The sequence below is a fragment of the Anas acuta genome, chromosome 5 (assembly GCF_963932015.1).
Source record: "Anas acuta chromosome 5, bAnaAcu1.1, whole genome shotgun sequence".
Classification (NCBI taxonomy): Eukaryota; Metazoa; Chordata; class Aves; order Anseriformes; family Anatidae; genus Anas; species Anas acuta.
The window spans coordinates 27,810,110-27,824,308 of record NC_088983.1 but is presented as its reverse complement, the minus strand read 5'-3'; the positions used below and the strand labels follow the sequence as shown (position 1 = coordinate 27,824,308).

Genomic DNA, 14,199 nt, shown 5'->3' with positions numbered 1-14,199 from the left:
CCCAGGCAGTAAAGACAGTTGCAGAGAGCCTGGTGCCTTGATTACTTCCTCATAGCCACTTGTCCCTTTCAGCACCGCTTTATTACCGGCTGGGCAAAGAAGCCAACTGGAAAGCCAGTATGAATATGGGCTATATATGACAGACTTTGTCTGCGCTGCTATCAGATGTCCTGTTTTGTACAAATCTGGTCATGAGAACTGCATGAGGGAAAAATGAGGAAGGAAACCTTCAGGGTGGCTATTCCAAGGCAGCTCTCAGCCAGCCTGAGCCAGCCTGGGGACTGCAGTACCTCTCTTCAGGGGTTATGGGACCTGAAAGAGCTCTCTGGTAGACCGGGATAGCCCTACGTCCATGCTGTCCTGTAACTTCCCTCCCTACCACATCTGTATGTCAAGCATCGTCTCTTGTAAAGCATCTTATATTCAAGTCATGCAGACTCTTGCAAGCCTGTTGCCCTGAAAAGGACCACCCTTTTGCTAAAATGTGCATAGGGTCTGGCACAAAAGAGCCCTACAGCTTGCTAGGCTTGCTATTGTCAAACAAATAATGGCTGCAATGCATTTTTCAGAGGGTTTAGAAACAGAAGGAGAATTACAGGACAACCACTGGAGACTGCTATTGGATAGACATATCCGCTGCTCTTCAGAGATGCTGATGGAGAGATGTTTCAGCAGGGAAGAATGTGAAATAGTGGCTCTGCCAGAGGGATTTCTAAGGTTTCCAATGGCTGAGGAGAGAAAGCAAAAAGCAGTAGCTATATCATCTGCAGTATCAACTTGATGATTGAAAAGAAATTATAAAATAATCATCTGAAGAGAGACATACATAAATGCCTTGTGACACTGCAAAGTGTGTTACAAAATATTAATAAAATAGCTGTCAGTTTCCTGAGTTGCTTTTGCACCAGTAATTCTCCCAGTGCCAGTTGCTGTATGTTTTCCTTGATACAATCAGGAGGAAAACAGCTAATGTGATATGACAAACTCATTGTATTAGAAGTCATCTCTGCTTTAAAACGTGTGTCATATGACTGAACACCCTACTCTGGGTACAATGCACCCCACAGTAAAATTGGATAGAGCTCATCCTTAAATGCCCTGCCAAAAGTGCTCCTAACAAAGGGCAACAAGAAAACATAATTCAAATGAGGGACATCTGTTCTCTAATGTTTGCAGATAATGACTGGATCAAGTGTCCGCATAAAGGATAATTATTTTCTGCAGATGGTTTGATCTGGTGTTTTAAACATTGTAAAAAATCTTTGTCCCAAAAACTCCATGAAATATGTGGGGTTTTGCTAGCCTCAGACCTCTTTCCTGCACTCTGGTACATTCTGTATGTGCAAGGGTAGATAAAAGGATAAAGGGTTAAAAAGTGTAGAGCTTAGTGATATGGTTTAGTGAGGACTTGTTAGTGTTAGGTCAGAGGTTGGACTCGATGATCTTGAGGTCTCTTCCAACCTAGAAATTCTGTGATTCTGTGCTTCAGCTTGAACACACACAACGTGCATTTTTAAGTTCTGGTCTTCCATTTTTTTTTATATTACATTAGTGGATACCCAAATAATTCTCAGCGTGAAGTTTTATTACAGAAGAGTGACAAAATAAAACACTTGTGCGCTGTGAAAAGGGATCCGACAGCGTTATTTCACTGCTGCTGCTCCCCAAGCAGCCTGCAAAAGGTGGTGCTTCCCTCAGAAACCTGGCGGCCTCAGGCAAGAAGGAGCTCACAGGGAGCCCTAGCATGTACCTATCAACCACCCACAGCGCAGATTTTTGGGGACAGGCGCCCAAATTGCGCGATCTCCCCCAGAGAAGGCACATGGCTTGGAGGGGGGGGGCAGGACTACATTTCCCAGCGTGCCCCCGGGGGCAACAAATGGAGGAGGGGGCCGCTTCCGGGTTGGCGGCAGCGGGGCGGTGCCAGCGCCGTGTGTTTACTTCCGGCCGCCCCGGTGCGCGAGTGGCGGCGCGGAGGGGACGCGGCCGCCGCGGGACGGGGACGGAGCCGCCGCGCGGCCGGGAGCCGGCAGCCAGCAGCGGGGCGGCCCCCAGCGGCACCGAGCCGCCGCCAGGCCCCGCGGGGACCTCATGAGCCGGCGCTGAGGGGGAGGAGGCGGCCCAGGGGAGCCTCCCGGGGCGGCGGGACCCAGCCATGGACTGGCTCATGGGGTGAGTGGCGCGGGGGCGAGGCGCCAGGGCGGAGGGGGCGCCCCCTCCTTTTTGGGGTGCACCCCTATGGGTGGTTTTCTTTGGGGAGGGGCACTCCCTTTGGGCACCCCCTTTTGGGACCCTCTTTGGGGAAGCCCGCTTTTGGGACACCCCCTAGTTGGGACCGCTTTTTGGGGGCACCCCATTTGGGAACCCCTTTGGAGACTCCCCCCGTTTTGGGGCTCCCCCCAATTGGGACCCCTTGGGGGACAACCCCCTTCGGGGCACCCCCCCTTATGGGACCCTCTTTTGGGGCACCCTCCTTTGGTGCTCCCCCCTTATGGGACCCCCTTTTGGGGCTCCCCCATTTGGGGTCCCCTTTTGGGGCCACCCTCACCCCGCACCTAGCAGGGCGGCTGCCTAACGGGCTGCGGGCAGCGGTGCCGGCCGGGGCTGCCTCCTGGAGCTTCTCCGGGGTAGCCCCGCAGAGCTGGAGGGGAGGAGGAGGTGTGGAGGAGACCTCGCCTCGTCTCGAGCGGTTGCTGGCTGAAAAAGTGACTTCCCATCCCTTTTTTTGGGGAGCAGGAAGGCCAGACGTCGCGGGTCTCCCCGCTTCCTCCCAGTTCGGAGGCTGCCGCAGCGTGAGGGTGTTCTCAAGCTTGAGGCTTGCCAAGGTTTAAGTGGCTTTCTGTGGGGAGAAAGAGGAGACCTCAGCAGAGATTAAAGCCAACTCAGAGCCACGCCAGGGGGCTCGGATGGCCTGGGATTAATGGTGCTAATTGCTTAGAGACAGGAGGTAGAAAGCACTCTGCTGCCGGTTTTGGGATTGAAAGCCTCAGTTCGGGAGAGGGTGGTGCAGCTGATGGGTGACCTGATGCGCAGTCGGTGCGTGAGGGAGGATAAACTTGGTTGCCGCTTCCATGAGTGGTGCTGGTGACCTGTGCTCGGGTGAACTGTGAATAATTCTGCTCCGAAATCGCGTGAGCAGCAAGTTTATGCTTCAGCAAAACTAGGATTTCGCTGCCCTTCGTTCTTTATGGCAGTTTGATCCTGTGCCCAAAAGTGATCTTTATCGCCTAGGTTGTGTGATGTGCCTGCAATATGAGGTAAAAACCTGTTTTGTCACAGTCGCTAGGCCTGGTGTGTTAGGAGGATGGTGTGTGTTGCCTCTTGCCTGCAGCTGAACACCAGTGAAAGTACGGCACTTGCTAATTACCTCCCAGCGAGATGTGGCCGGCTCTCGAGGCTGCACTGGAAGTGAACCCCAGTTTAACGGGGTGAGTGCTCGGTGTCAGCGGGGCAGGTGTTGATGGCAGGGCTGCCCTCCAGCCCGCAGAGCAGCAGAAATGCAGCGTGTGAGACGTGTGAGAGGCTCAGCATGCCCCAAACCAGAGTGCTGGTGTCATGGCCCTCTGCCCTATGCTGTTTTTTACATGGTCTTAGTGAAAACACACGTGTAAACAACCAGCTTGTCTTATATTTTTGATAACTACCACACAGTGCAGGTGGTCTGTTTCATTTACTTTGTAAAAGTAAAAGCTGAGGTGCCAAAGGTCTGCTGCAGTTACGGAGAAGCTGGATGCGGCGCTGGTGCAAGACGTTGGGTGGCTCAAACCACTTCGTCTGTGTGCTCGGTGTCAATGACATTGGTAAGCAGAAAAGAATCAAACCTGAGATGAGCCACACTGTCAATAAAAGATCTGTTTCCTTCTGAGAAATACTGTGAGCTTCTTGAAGCTGCTGTGAAAAAATTGGCATTCATGCTGTTGTTTTTTACCCAGAGTGGGTGGATCCATCCACGTGTGGAAAAAGGCTCGCCTGTTTTCCCCATTGTAATGGGAATGGATCCTGAGTCACTTGTACGTTACACGCTTGTTCTCAGCTATTTCCTGGTATGTTTCTTGCCTGAGCAAAGCAAGTGCAGTGCTTGAGGTTTTCTCCTTTAAATCTGAGACGTGTTTGTGGGGATTTTTTGGGGAGGGACACAGCAGGAAGGCGAAGCCTCGATATTTTGAAGGGGAGAGGGGAGGGAGGCCTGACAGACCTTTTCTTACCCTGCCCAAATTAGTGCTGCTGGTAGCAAGTGTGTCTAAATGCAAACATCCTTTTGTTGTTCGTGGAGAAAAAACGAGGGCATTCCTCTGTCCCAGCTGAAGCTTGGGTCGTGTTGCTTGCTCAGCCTTCCTTCAGCAAAAACTTCAGCACTTCCCAGCCCCTTTGTGGGAAGGGAAGGGCTGCAGAAAAACCTGCAGGGACGGCAGGAAAACAGGTTGCTCCCAGGAACCTCTCAGCCTGTGGCCATTTCTTGCTGCTCCTCCGGAGAGCAAATTGCGTTGGTCTGCTCCTTGGACTTGTCACTCTTTCCTGGATGAGTTTTGTCACTAACGAAGTGCCTTGATCTGTATTGTTTTGCGCTGCTCTGGTAACGTGCTGCTTTGTGATTACAGCTTCAGGGGTGCTTTCTCACAGGAACCCTCCTTGAATGCCTCACGTTATCAGCTGGGCTTTCCTAGCATTCAGTATGAGAAACACCCTCTGTATTTTAACTTCATATCACTGAGAGGTTAACCTCCAAGTGTGTTAAGTGTGTTAAATTAGGCGACAGTAACAGTTGCTTCTGTTCTAGATCTCTACCCTTCCAGCTCCTGTCGCATTTATCCTATAGAAGATTTAGAGTGCGATCTGCTTTAGTCCTTGCTGGTCCTCCCCTTCGCTTGTGCCCTCCTGGGGAGGGGGAAGGGTAAGTCCTAATCATACCGCTAAGGGCAGCAGCCCAAGTGTCTCTGATTGCCTCCGAGTGCTTAATACACAAAAACAGAAGCTGGAGCTTAGGAACAATGGTGAATTTCTTGGGGATTAACAAACAGCTATAGGCTTACGTGGTCACACAGCAAAACTTCTCTGGGTGCTGCCTTCTGCTCGGCCAAGTGCTTCAAAATCCAGTCAAGTTGTAGGGAAGGAAGCTGAACAAACCAAGCCGTTGGCATGTCACAGGATGTCCTCAGCTTAGCATCAAAATAAACCTCAAGTCTTCTCCGTGGTTGGTGTCTTGTACCCTTCTCCTGAGCATGGCCTTAATACTGCTACTGAGGAAAGCCCACGGTCTTTTCAGTGCATTCTCAATTGAAAAATAAAAAGATTCCCTTTTTGTTTTTCTACTTTTTTCTACTAATATAAAAATATTAGAAATATTTTTCTAATGCAATTTAGCCTGGAAATCACTGTTGCTTAGTTGTTTTGCTCAGCAGCATCTGACAGGTCTGCCTTAGGCTTTGAGATTCCAAACTCTGTGTTGCAAATAGCATTGATCTGCTCTTGGAGTTCACTGGAGCAACAAAGACAGGCATTGTTCCTTCAGTTATGAAACTGAAATCTCATAATATGGCTTTAAAATTAACAATTACAAAGGAAAAGTATATTAGTGGTAGTAATAAACCTGATGTGGCCTCAGTTAATCTTCAACTGTGATGTCTGACGCTGTAACTTGCTTTTCCTAATCAAAGGATTGTATACTGCAGCCTTTTTTTTGTGAACTTCTATAAAAAGGGAGAGAGACAAAGTATTTTACTAACAATTGCCTGTTAAACATGAGACGTTTTGGGGCTACATCTGTACTATAACTGCAACCATGAGGACTGTAAGAGGTCGATGTAGTTGTGATGGCAAAAGACTTCAATAGATGCATCTTATACTGCAGAGGAAGTTCTTTTCCAGTTTAGGCTACTGGAAAAGCCTTCAGCATTTAGACTAGCCCTATGGAAAGGGACTGTTGGTGAAGGAAATGTGGAGGGGAGAACAACCTTGCATTTTTTGCTTTGGAAGCCAGCTTCTGTTTCAAAAAGCTGACAGCATTCCTTCTCAATCCTTGCCTGAACGCCTCTGAGCACAAGGAAACCTGTGTGTCCTCAGAAAGCAAAATGTTGCCTCCCAACTCTTCAGTGAAGGTTATTTTTTGTTGTTGGTATATCGTCAATCCATCTGCATCAGAGGACTGTGTTATTCCAGGATTGGAGTTAGATGCCTTGTACTCACGGGCTGCAGTGTCCAGCGCTTTCACAGGTGGTGCTGGTACCAGTAAATGCCACCCTCATCCGCGTGGCATGGTTTCACTGTGGTACTCAGGACTTTCTGAGCTAGCTGCAGCACCTAGCAGCTTGTTAAAAATAGATGAACTTCTACTGTATAACAACTATTATAACAATAAAACTTGTTGTTTTGGACAGGAGGGTGTCTAGCTCTGGGGGAAGGAGATTTAAGACACTAAGAAAATAAATTGTGGGAGCACGCTAACTTTATTTCAGTGCATTATCTCTCTGCCTTTCTGTGCTTTAGGGTGACTTGACAAAGACCCGCAGCTCCTTCTCCCTTATTTAGTGGGGAGTGGAGTCAAAGGGAAGGGGCTGTCTGCAACGGGGGTTTGCCATCTTTGGTTTTTAAGCTGTAGCCCTTGCTACCCATGCTGTCAGCTACCCATACTGTTGTACCATTCACTGCTCAGTTATCTCTTCCTCCATATGTTGTCCTGGTGACTTGGAAAGGAGGGCTTAAAAATGATTGAGGGCTATCTTTTTCTCATGTCCTGGCCAAACTGCTCCCATATCTTCAGCTTTGAGCACAGTAAGAAAAGCAATGGGCTAGGAAGATCAGAAAAATGCAGATGGAAGAAGATAGAAGCAAACTCCTGGTGGGAATATTTGTGCCTGAGGACAGCACAGGCATCTCCACGCTGCTCAGGTGCTCTGTCCAGTGAATGGATGCATCTGTTTACTGAAAAATGTCTAATCCAATATGGTAACAGCCTTGACACTTGCAAATTTATGTTGTCACGTCAGTCAATCCATTGCAAACGCCGCAGATGTGCTACCTAGTATAGTCTTCGTCTCACCAGGACAGGTAACTGGGGAGTGTGTTGTGCAGAGACTGCACCGTAGCTATGCAAATTGAATCTTTTAGAGTATGTGCTGTGCTAAAGATATCTAACAACACAGGAGAGCTTCCATAGGTCTGCACACCGGCAGATTCTTCTCTTACAGAAGGCCTGTGTCATTGCATTTATTTCATTTAGGTGTAATTGTCAGGTCCCTAAAATAAAACTAGCAGATTTTCCACTCTTTTTTTAGATACAGGATTTTGTAGCATTATCCCAACAACGATTTTGAAGGATAGAAGACAAACAACACCAACACTGCTGTTTTGCTGTCTTCCATACTGCTTTTATGGCAGGGTCTTTAAGAAACTTCCTCATAAGGCCTTAGGACGCTGTCCAGTTCAAAACACATGCTGGTGAAATATGAGTGATATTGTTATGCAGAGATGTCCTAGCACCGAGCTGAAACAGCTGAGGACTAGAGGAGAAAATACACACTAGTGTTGTAGTTCTGAGACAGAAAAAAAAAAATCCCATATGCTAATTTACAGCTGTTAGGCTAAATCTTTGTTGTTTTTGAACGGGATGTATTAATTGTAAGGAATTAATCTTGTAGTGGGAGCAGTGAGGAATTCTTAGGCTGTTTGCTTAGCTGCCAGCTAGCAATGCAGTTGAAGCAAGAAGAGTGCTGCTGTCTGTGCCTGGCAGACCTTTATACGCGAAGGTAGCTGATCACTTTCATTCTAGGTACTGCTTGAAACTTCCTAATTATAGCAAATGTTGCTATAAAAAGGAAGAATGCTGGAAGTTCTTCAGCTGCAGCAACCACGAGGAATGCTTCCCGCTTCGGTCCTCTCCAGTGCGAAAGTCTCCTGCCTTTATAAGGCAGTCTTTTCCCCTAGGAACTGCTGCAACCTCCCACCTAGCCCAGCTGCACCCTGTAAAGCCATTCTCCTGTTCCACTGACCTCACGACAGGTGTTTCCCCTGCTTTGCATGCCCTGCAAATTCCTGGCTTTGTGGGCTGTTTTCCCTGCTTTGAAAGAGCTGAAAGTAGCTCGGAACCAGTAAAACAGACACATCCAGTCCCATTGGGCAGGAAATGTTCACATGTTCCTTATTTACTCCTATTTATAGGTGTAACCTCGTTACCTGTGGGATTCCAGGTTGTTTTCCCTAGATAAGTCAGGTCTGTCTGTGAGCAGCTCCTGCTCAGCTCGCTGTTTGCCAACGAGACTTCAATATTATTTCATGCCCTCTTATCGGCCGTGAGCCATACGTCTGCTAAGCCGGTAGTTACCTGTCACAACAACCAGCATAACATAGTCCACAGGTAAAAGAGTTCCTCCGTTAAATATTAACCTGTCAGATTCATACAGTGTATGTATAGCAGTGGAAAGGTGCTGTTTGTTTGATATCCCTGGAGATTTGTATTCTGCAGTTGTGGAAGAGGCATCAGTACTGGCCAAGAGCCATTAAAACCGCTCACATCTGTTGCACCATTATGGGTCTCTGGTTCTGAAAGGGCACTGGTGTATTACCAAGAGCGTTGCTTTCCTGCCATGGTTATCTTCTGGTATTTGTTTTATGCTGCAGAGCCCTATTTGTGGAAGTGTCCTAGGATAATTAATTATTGAAATCTTGCATTTGTTGGAGAAAATGCCAAAGAAATCCTGCATTTTGGAACCTGTGTTACTTTAGCAAACCACAGAGCTTGCATCACTTAAGCAGTTACTTGCCTTTGGTTAGTACAATGCACGTAAATCCTGGTTTGATTTTGTGAGCATCCTTTTTCCAGCAAGGGTTTTATTTAGGGGGAAGAAGAATAAATCAGTCTCAAGGTTCCTGAAGTAAAATGAACAATTGATTTCCTTGGAAAAAGAGTTGAGTGTTCACAAAGGGTAGCAGTAGTTCTTCCTCGTATATATCTGCATGATACCTTCTCTGATTTTATGCTGGCATCATTATTCATGAAGGCTGGTAGGGTAAGATGCTTGTTTAGCTGAAAACTAATCTGTGTTTTGTTTTTTTCCTCTCCAGGTTAGTTTTCAGCTAAATGAGTTCCTGTAGCCTGTTTGTGTAGCCATGAGTAACATTAATGGCACTAGGGAGCTGGTGGGAGCACAAACCTTTGGGAAGAAGAGGGACACTCTTTTGGTGGCAGCAAGGCTTTAAATTAATGGAATGTAATCATGAAGCAATGTGATTATTAGTGGTAATTACTCTAAATAAGTAGTGATTTTATAATGTATTCTTCTGCTTGAACTGTATGAAGGAACTGCAGAACATGTGAAAATGAGATGCTCTGCCTAGGATGGTGCCTTGGAGCAGGCACGGAGCTCAAAGCTCCGTCAGAGTGGCAGTCCTACTTTGGCACATTCACTTTATGGCTAAATTATAAATAGCTATCCAGTTCACTGTCTTTATAACTCAGCATTTATCTACTCCTCAGGTGGAAGAACCCCAATTTGAAGGGCACTGGCTCTCCCATGGGGTGAAGGCAGTGGAAGTTTGGGTGCCGGGCTGAATCCAGCAGTCTGCTTCAAGGCAATTTCAGGAAGCCTGGTTCTCACACGCAGGCCCATGTAGCTTTGCCATATTTCGCTGGCAGCTTCCATCTCTTACATCTACTGGATGTGGGCCCGCAGCAAGCATACTTGAAAGAGTAATAATAAGGGGCTGCAGTTTTTAGATAGCTGTGTATACAAGTTTGAACTCGGTCTTGTCAGATCTGCATATTCTGCAGTCACTGCTGACCTATTAAAGAGCTTTAATGCGGGTCTCTGCTCGTGGAATGCTGTTGAAGGAATCTCATGCATCGCTTTTAACCCATGTTCTGCCTTCTAAAAACAGGGATGAGGCTGCAAAATCTGCTTACTGGGTTCAGTTGCGAAATGCCTGCCTTTGTGGTTTTTCCACCGATCTTACTCTGCAATAAAAATGAAATTTCACCTGTCTCCTTCAACATAGGAAACTTTATAATGAATTATTTGTTTTTGCAACCACGTTGTTGATAGCATTACTGAAGGCTGTTAGATCAATGGGGCTACTTAAGGAAGAGCTGTTGTTTCATCGCTGGCTGCTTCAGAAAGTTGCACTCTAGGAGCTTTCCTGCTCCTGAGGCTACGTGCGATAATTTAAAGTAATTTAATTTTGGAGTTAGAATGATGAGTGTAACTGTAAATGGCTGAACAGCAGTGCTATTATTTTAGCATTTGCAGGAAAAAAATGGAAGTTCTGTCTGAAATCACTTTTTTATTCTGTCAACCAAGAGAAACCAGTCAGGGTGTGAGTTCTTCATCCAATTCACAAAACTGTTCGTGACTGGAAAAAGAGGGACTACGTGAGCATTGGGCACACTGAAAAATATGAAATGTATAAATTCTGATGGCTATAATTTGTCAAGGACCTGAAGAATGTCAGCCATTCAGCTGGAATCAAGACAGGGATGAGTCTCATAGATCAAATTCTTCCTCTGAACACCGAGTACATCCATTAAGCTAAAAGGCAAGCATGCAGAAGAGTGTGTTTTTAACTACTGTCCTACGGCTTTGGGGGTAGGGCAGAGGGAGCCAAGTGCCTGAGCTCAAGCTCTTTAGCAGTTCTGCTGCATATTTCCACTGTGCAGGTTAGAAAGGTGTGTGCTGAGTATTGCTGGCTTCGGTGGATCGCTGCTGTTCCTTCTCTGTGCTGAGATGTGTAGATAGCTGGCACTTTCACCTGGGAAGTTTCCTGGTTATCTATACATAAAGCACAGATTGTGTGGGAAGCAGGCTGAGTGGAGGCAGACTTGAGATTGATTTTAAGGTTTTGTGTGCTTTTTTTTTTGAACTTCATAATTTCACCATTTTAATCCTCCAGTATAGAATTCCTTTTGTGTGGTGCTTCCTAAACCAGCAGGGAGTTGTTCAGGAGAGACTTTGTTTCACAGAGTGTATCTTAGCAGGCTATATAAAACTGGAGAGAGTTGTTTTTTTGCAACAAGGTGTTTTGTGTCTGCTTTCCGGATGAGACTACTTGGGCTCAGGTTGCAGGGTTGACTCCACGGTTTCAAGTTTGTGTCAGGTATGATAAATAAGCAGCTCTCTTTCCAGTCAATCTTGTCTCTGATGATATGCAGGTGTTGCTGGGACCCTGAGCTGTAGCCTTCATGACTGCTGTGGCTTACAGAGTACTAGCGTGCGACTGCTTCCCATGGTTTATAAGAGGAACAAGCCCGCATCGAGGGTTAGGAACTTCTGTTAGACCAGCAGATGTCCTGGGGGAAGGAAGAAGTAGCACTGGGGTATGCTTGTATTGCTGCTTTATGTAAATAGACTGTCTCGAGCAAAACCAGGTTAATGCTAAGCTCTGTGTTGGCTGGGGAAGCCTTGCCTGCTGATGTGACAAGGACTGGTATCTTTTTTTAAGGAGCTGACCAGTCTCCATTCAGAAAGCTGCAGGTGGGCTCTGCCCTTGCCACTGCTAAGGTCATGTAAATCTCTTCTAGGATAGCAACAAGATTAGAAATGGGAGTATTTGCACATTCTGGTTTGTTATCTAGAATCCTCAGATATGCCTTATCCCTCCCATGTCTTAGTTTTTGTTCTGCGAGCCACCCTTTCTTGGTTTATTCGTAATCTCTGGCTGGGGTGCGTGTGCTAACCTGCAGCCCTGGCACACTTACTGATCTCGCTGCGTCTCCTTTTTGTTTGGCAAGGCAGTGACGTTTTCTCAAACCAGCATCGAGCTGATCTTGAAGGTTTGAAAGAAGTCTGGCTGGTAAAAGATGAAAAGAAGCAGCAAAAATGATAGGAAAGCCTAATTACACTCACTGGATTGTGCCCAATTGTAGGCTTAATCTTGCGAGGCGGAGGGTTTGTTGGGTGCCCCCATGCTGCTGGCTTTTCAGGCATGAAGTATTGTTTCTTTCTGCAGTGTTCCTCTCATGGATGGGCATGGAGCAGTACTTCTTATTCTGTTCCTTTCCCCTTTGTTTATCATGATGCTGTTGATTTTGAGCAATTTTTGAAGGCCTCCCTGACACTTCAGTTACTTCTGATATATTCATTAATGTTTCTCTGTAGGTATACGATAGATGGGCTTTTATTGCATGGTCTGGCAGAGCACAGGCTTTTGCTTAGGTTCCTGGGTGCTGTTCAGAATGCTGCTTTGGATTTGCGTTCTGATAGCCCCGCAGTGGCTGCACTGTGGGTTTCTCTCCTGCCCCACCCTGCTGAGTGTGGCACGAGTCGCTTGAGCCTGTTGAGGCTTGAGCGGGTGCTGTGAGCTGCGATGGAAACTCCTCCTTGAAAGGGGAGATGCTCTGTTAGAGCCTGTAATGCTCTGCTAGGTATTTGGCTTCAAGCTTACAGGCAGTGTGGTTGGCTTACTTAGAAGGGTGGCCTTCTGGTTTTCGCATTGCTCTGTAAGGGTATTTTTGTTGTTGTTAAAGTGTTTGTTTCAGGCAGGATGTGCCTAGTCATCCACTGAAATGAACACAGCTGCTGTATGAGGTATGACCTTCCAGGTGGGCACAATATTACTCACATGTGCACAGACTTGCTTTTTCTCCTCGTTGTTAAGAGAATCAAGGCTCTTGTTTAAATCAAGTTCATCTTGGTTTCAGGTGGAGTGAAAGCTTATTAGGTTGGCTGGTTAGGAATACTTGAAATTAATTAATCATCTTATTAAGGAAGGCTTATTTTCTGCAGTTCTTGAAACACAGGCAGTAAAACCACTGCCTTGCAGGATGAAGTCACTTGCTGGTTTGCTTTTTCAGCAGAAATGTGAGTAGTCTTTTTTTAAGTAAATGGAATAAGAAACATCCTTTTTTAGATGTGTTAAATTCCTATTTTCATACATTGTGTTCTGGAAAATAGTCTCTTATTTTCTAGTTGACAAAAATGCCTTGGGAAGGAAGCATCTTTATAACAAAACCAGCCTCAATGCAACACGTTGGCTCTACTTGTTAAGGGTGTGGTGGCTATCCTGTGTGTTTCTGAGCCAAGTCAGAAAAGTCAAATAAAAGGATGTTAAATATTTCTTTGGGCATAGCAAATTAAGCTAGCATGGAGGTTGCTTAACTTTTGAATTACAACTTCCGTAAAGGTTTTAATGTGTTTTAACAGCTACAATTCAAGTTCATTCTTTCAACTTAAATTGACTTTCTGCGTAGAAGAGCATTTGTACAACCAGAAACAGTAAAAAGGAAGCAAACCTGAGAGTGCATGAGGGATATCACCAGAGTAATGGCTCGCGGTGTGAAGAACAACAGCACTTGCTTTTAGAGCAAATATGTAGTATTTGAGTAAAGAGGAAGCAAATACGGGAAGAAAAGTGCTTGTGTGTATTAGGCTTTGCTAGCATGCACATCATCACTTCTTAGATATAATAAAGGAACAGTAATGATTTTTTTTATTATCACAAAGACCTTGATAGTTTTGTAGAAATGCTGTGTCTAGTAGCGTTGTACAGAATCGTTACCTGTAATTGAGCTGTAGCACAGGACTTGGATCCTGGGAATTCATACATGCCTGGATCGCTGACCTAAGGAGCAATTTATCGTTCCTCCAGGTAAATGTCTGTGTCCAGATTTGTCACAGGTGCCCATTTTAGAATCGATGCTTGCAGCATGCTACCTGAGTTTCACAGAGTGCTGTCTGCGTTGGTGTCTGGTGTGGCTCCTCAGTTGCCCGTGGCGGTGAACTTTATTACCTTCCCTTTAATCCCAATGCCAATAGCTCCCGTCCCATGGTTTGTATATAATGTGTTTGTCTAATCATGGGCTTAGCGTGCTTTTATTTTAACATGTGGATATGGTTTCAGCCTGTCGCTTTACAGACAAAGGTTCTAGTCCTAGCTGTGCCAAAAATCAATATATGTAATTTGATGGTATCACAAGTCAGGCTGAGAGAGATTGCTGATCAGTCTCAAGAGCTAAGGAAGATGGAGAAACACAGGTGTCTCGTAAATGTGAGGTTTGAACCTGAGGGCACCCAGCCACCAAGTCAGTCTACGTGCCCTTTGTGGACTGCATAATATGTGAGAGGGGAATACAACTTCTTTTTTTTTTTTTCCCTGGAGGGCTTGGTTTGATAGTGTGATGGAAAAGTAAATGTGATTGAGCTGAAGTGTGCAACCTTGTGCTGAATTGTACTCTTCCATTTTCTGCTCCACACTTGCTCTTGTTGTTATGTTGAT

General features: G+C 46.0%; 1 protein-coding gene across 2 annotated transcripts in view; it reads left to right on the top strand.

The window, feature by feature from the left end:
• Nucleotides 1-1,935: 1,935 nt before the first annotated feature.
• The window catches only part of MOB2 (MOB kinase activator 2), a 111,673-nt gene continuing 99,409 nt past the window's right edge, over nt 1,936-14,199 (top strand). The window contains exon 1 of one of the 2 annotated variants that reach the window (XM_068683408.1): nt 1,936-2,172. In XM_068683408.1, the coding sequence (XP_068539509.1) occupies nt 2,156-2,172 (17 nt within the window). In that variant the 5' untranslated portion in view covers nt 1,936-2,155. Of the gene's footprint in view, nt 2,173-12,765; nt 12,786-14,199 lie in introns of those variants that run through there. The other variant, XM_068683409.1, reaches the window with a different exon arrangement.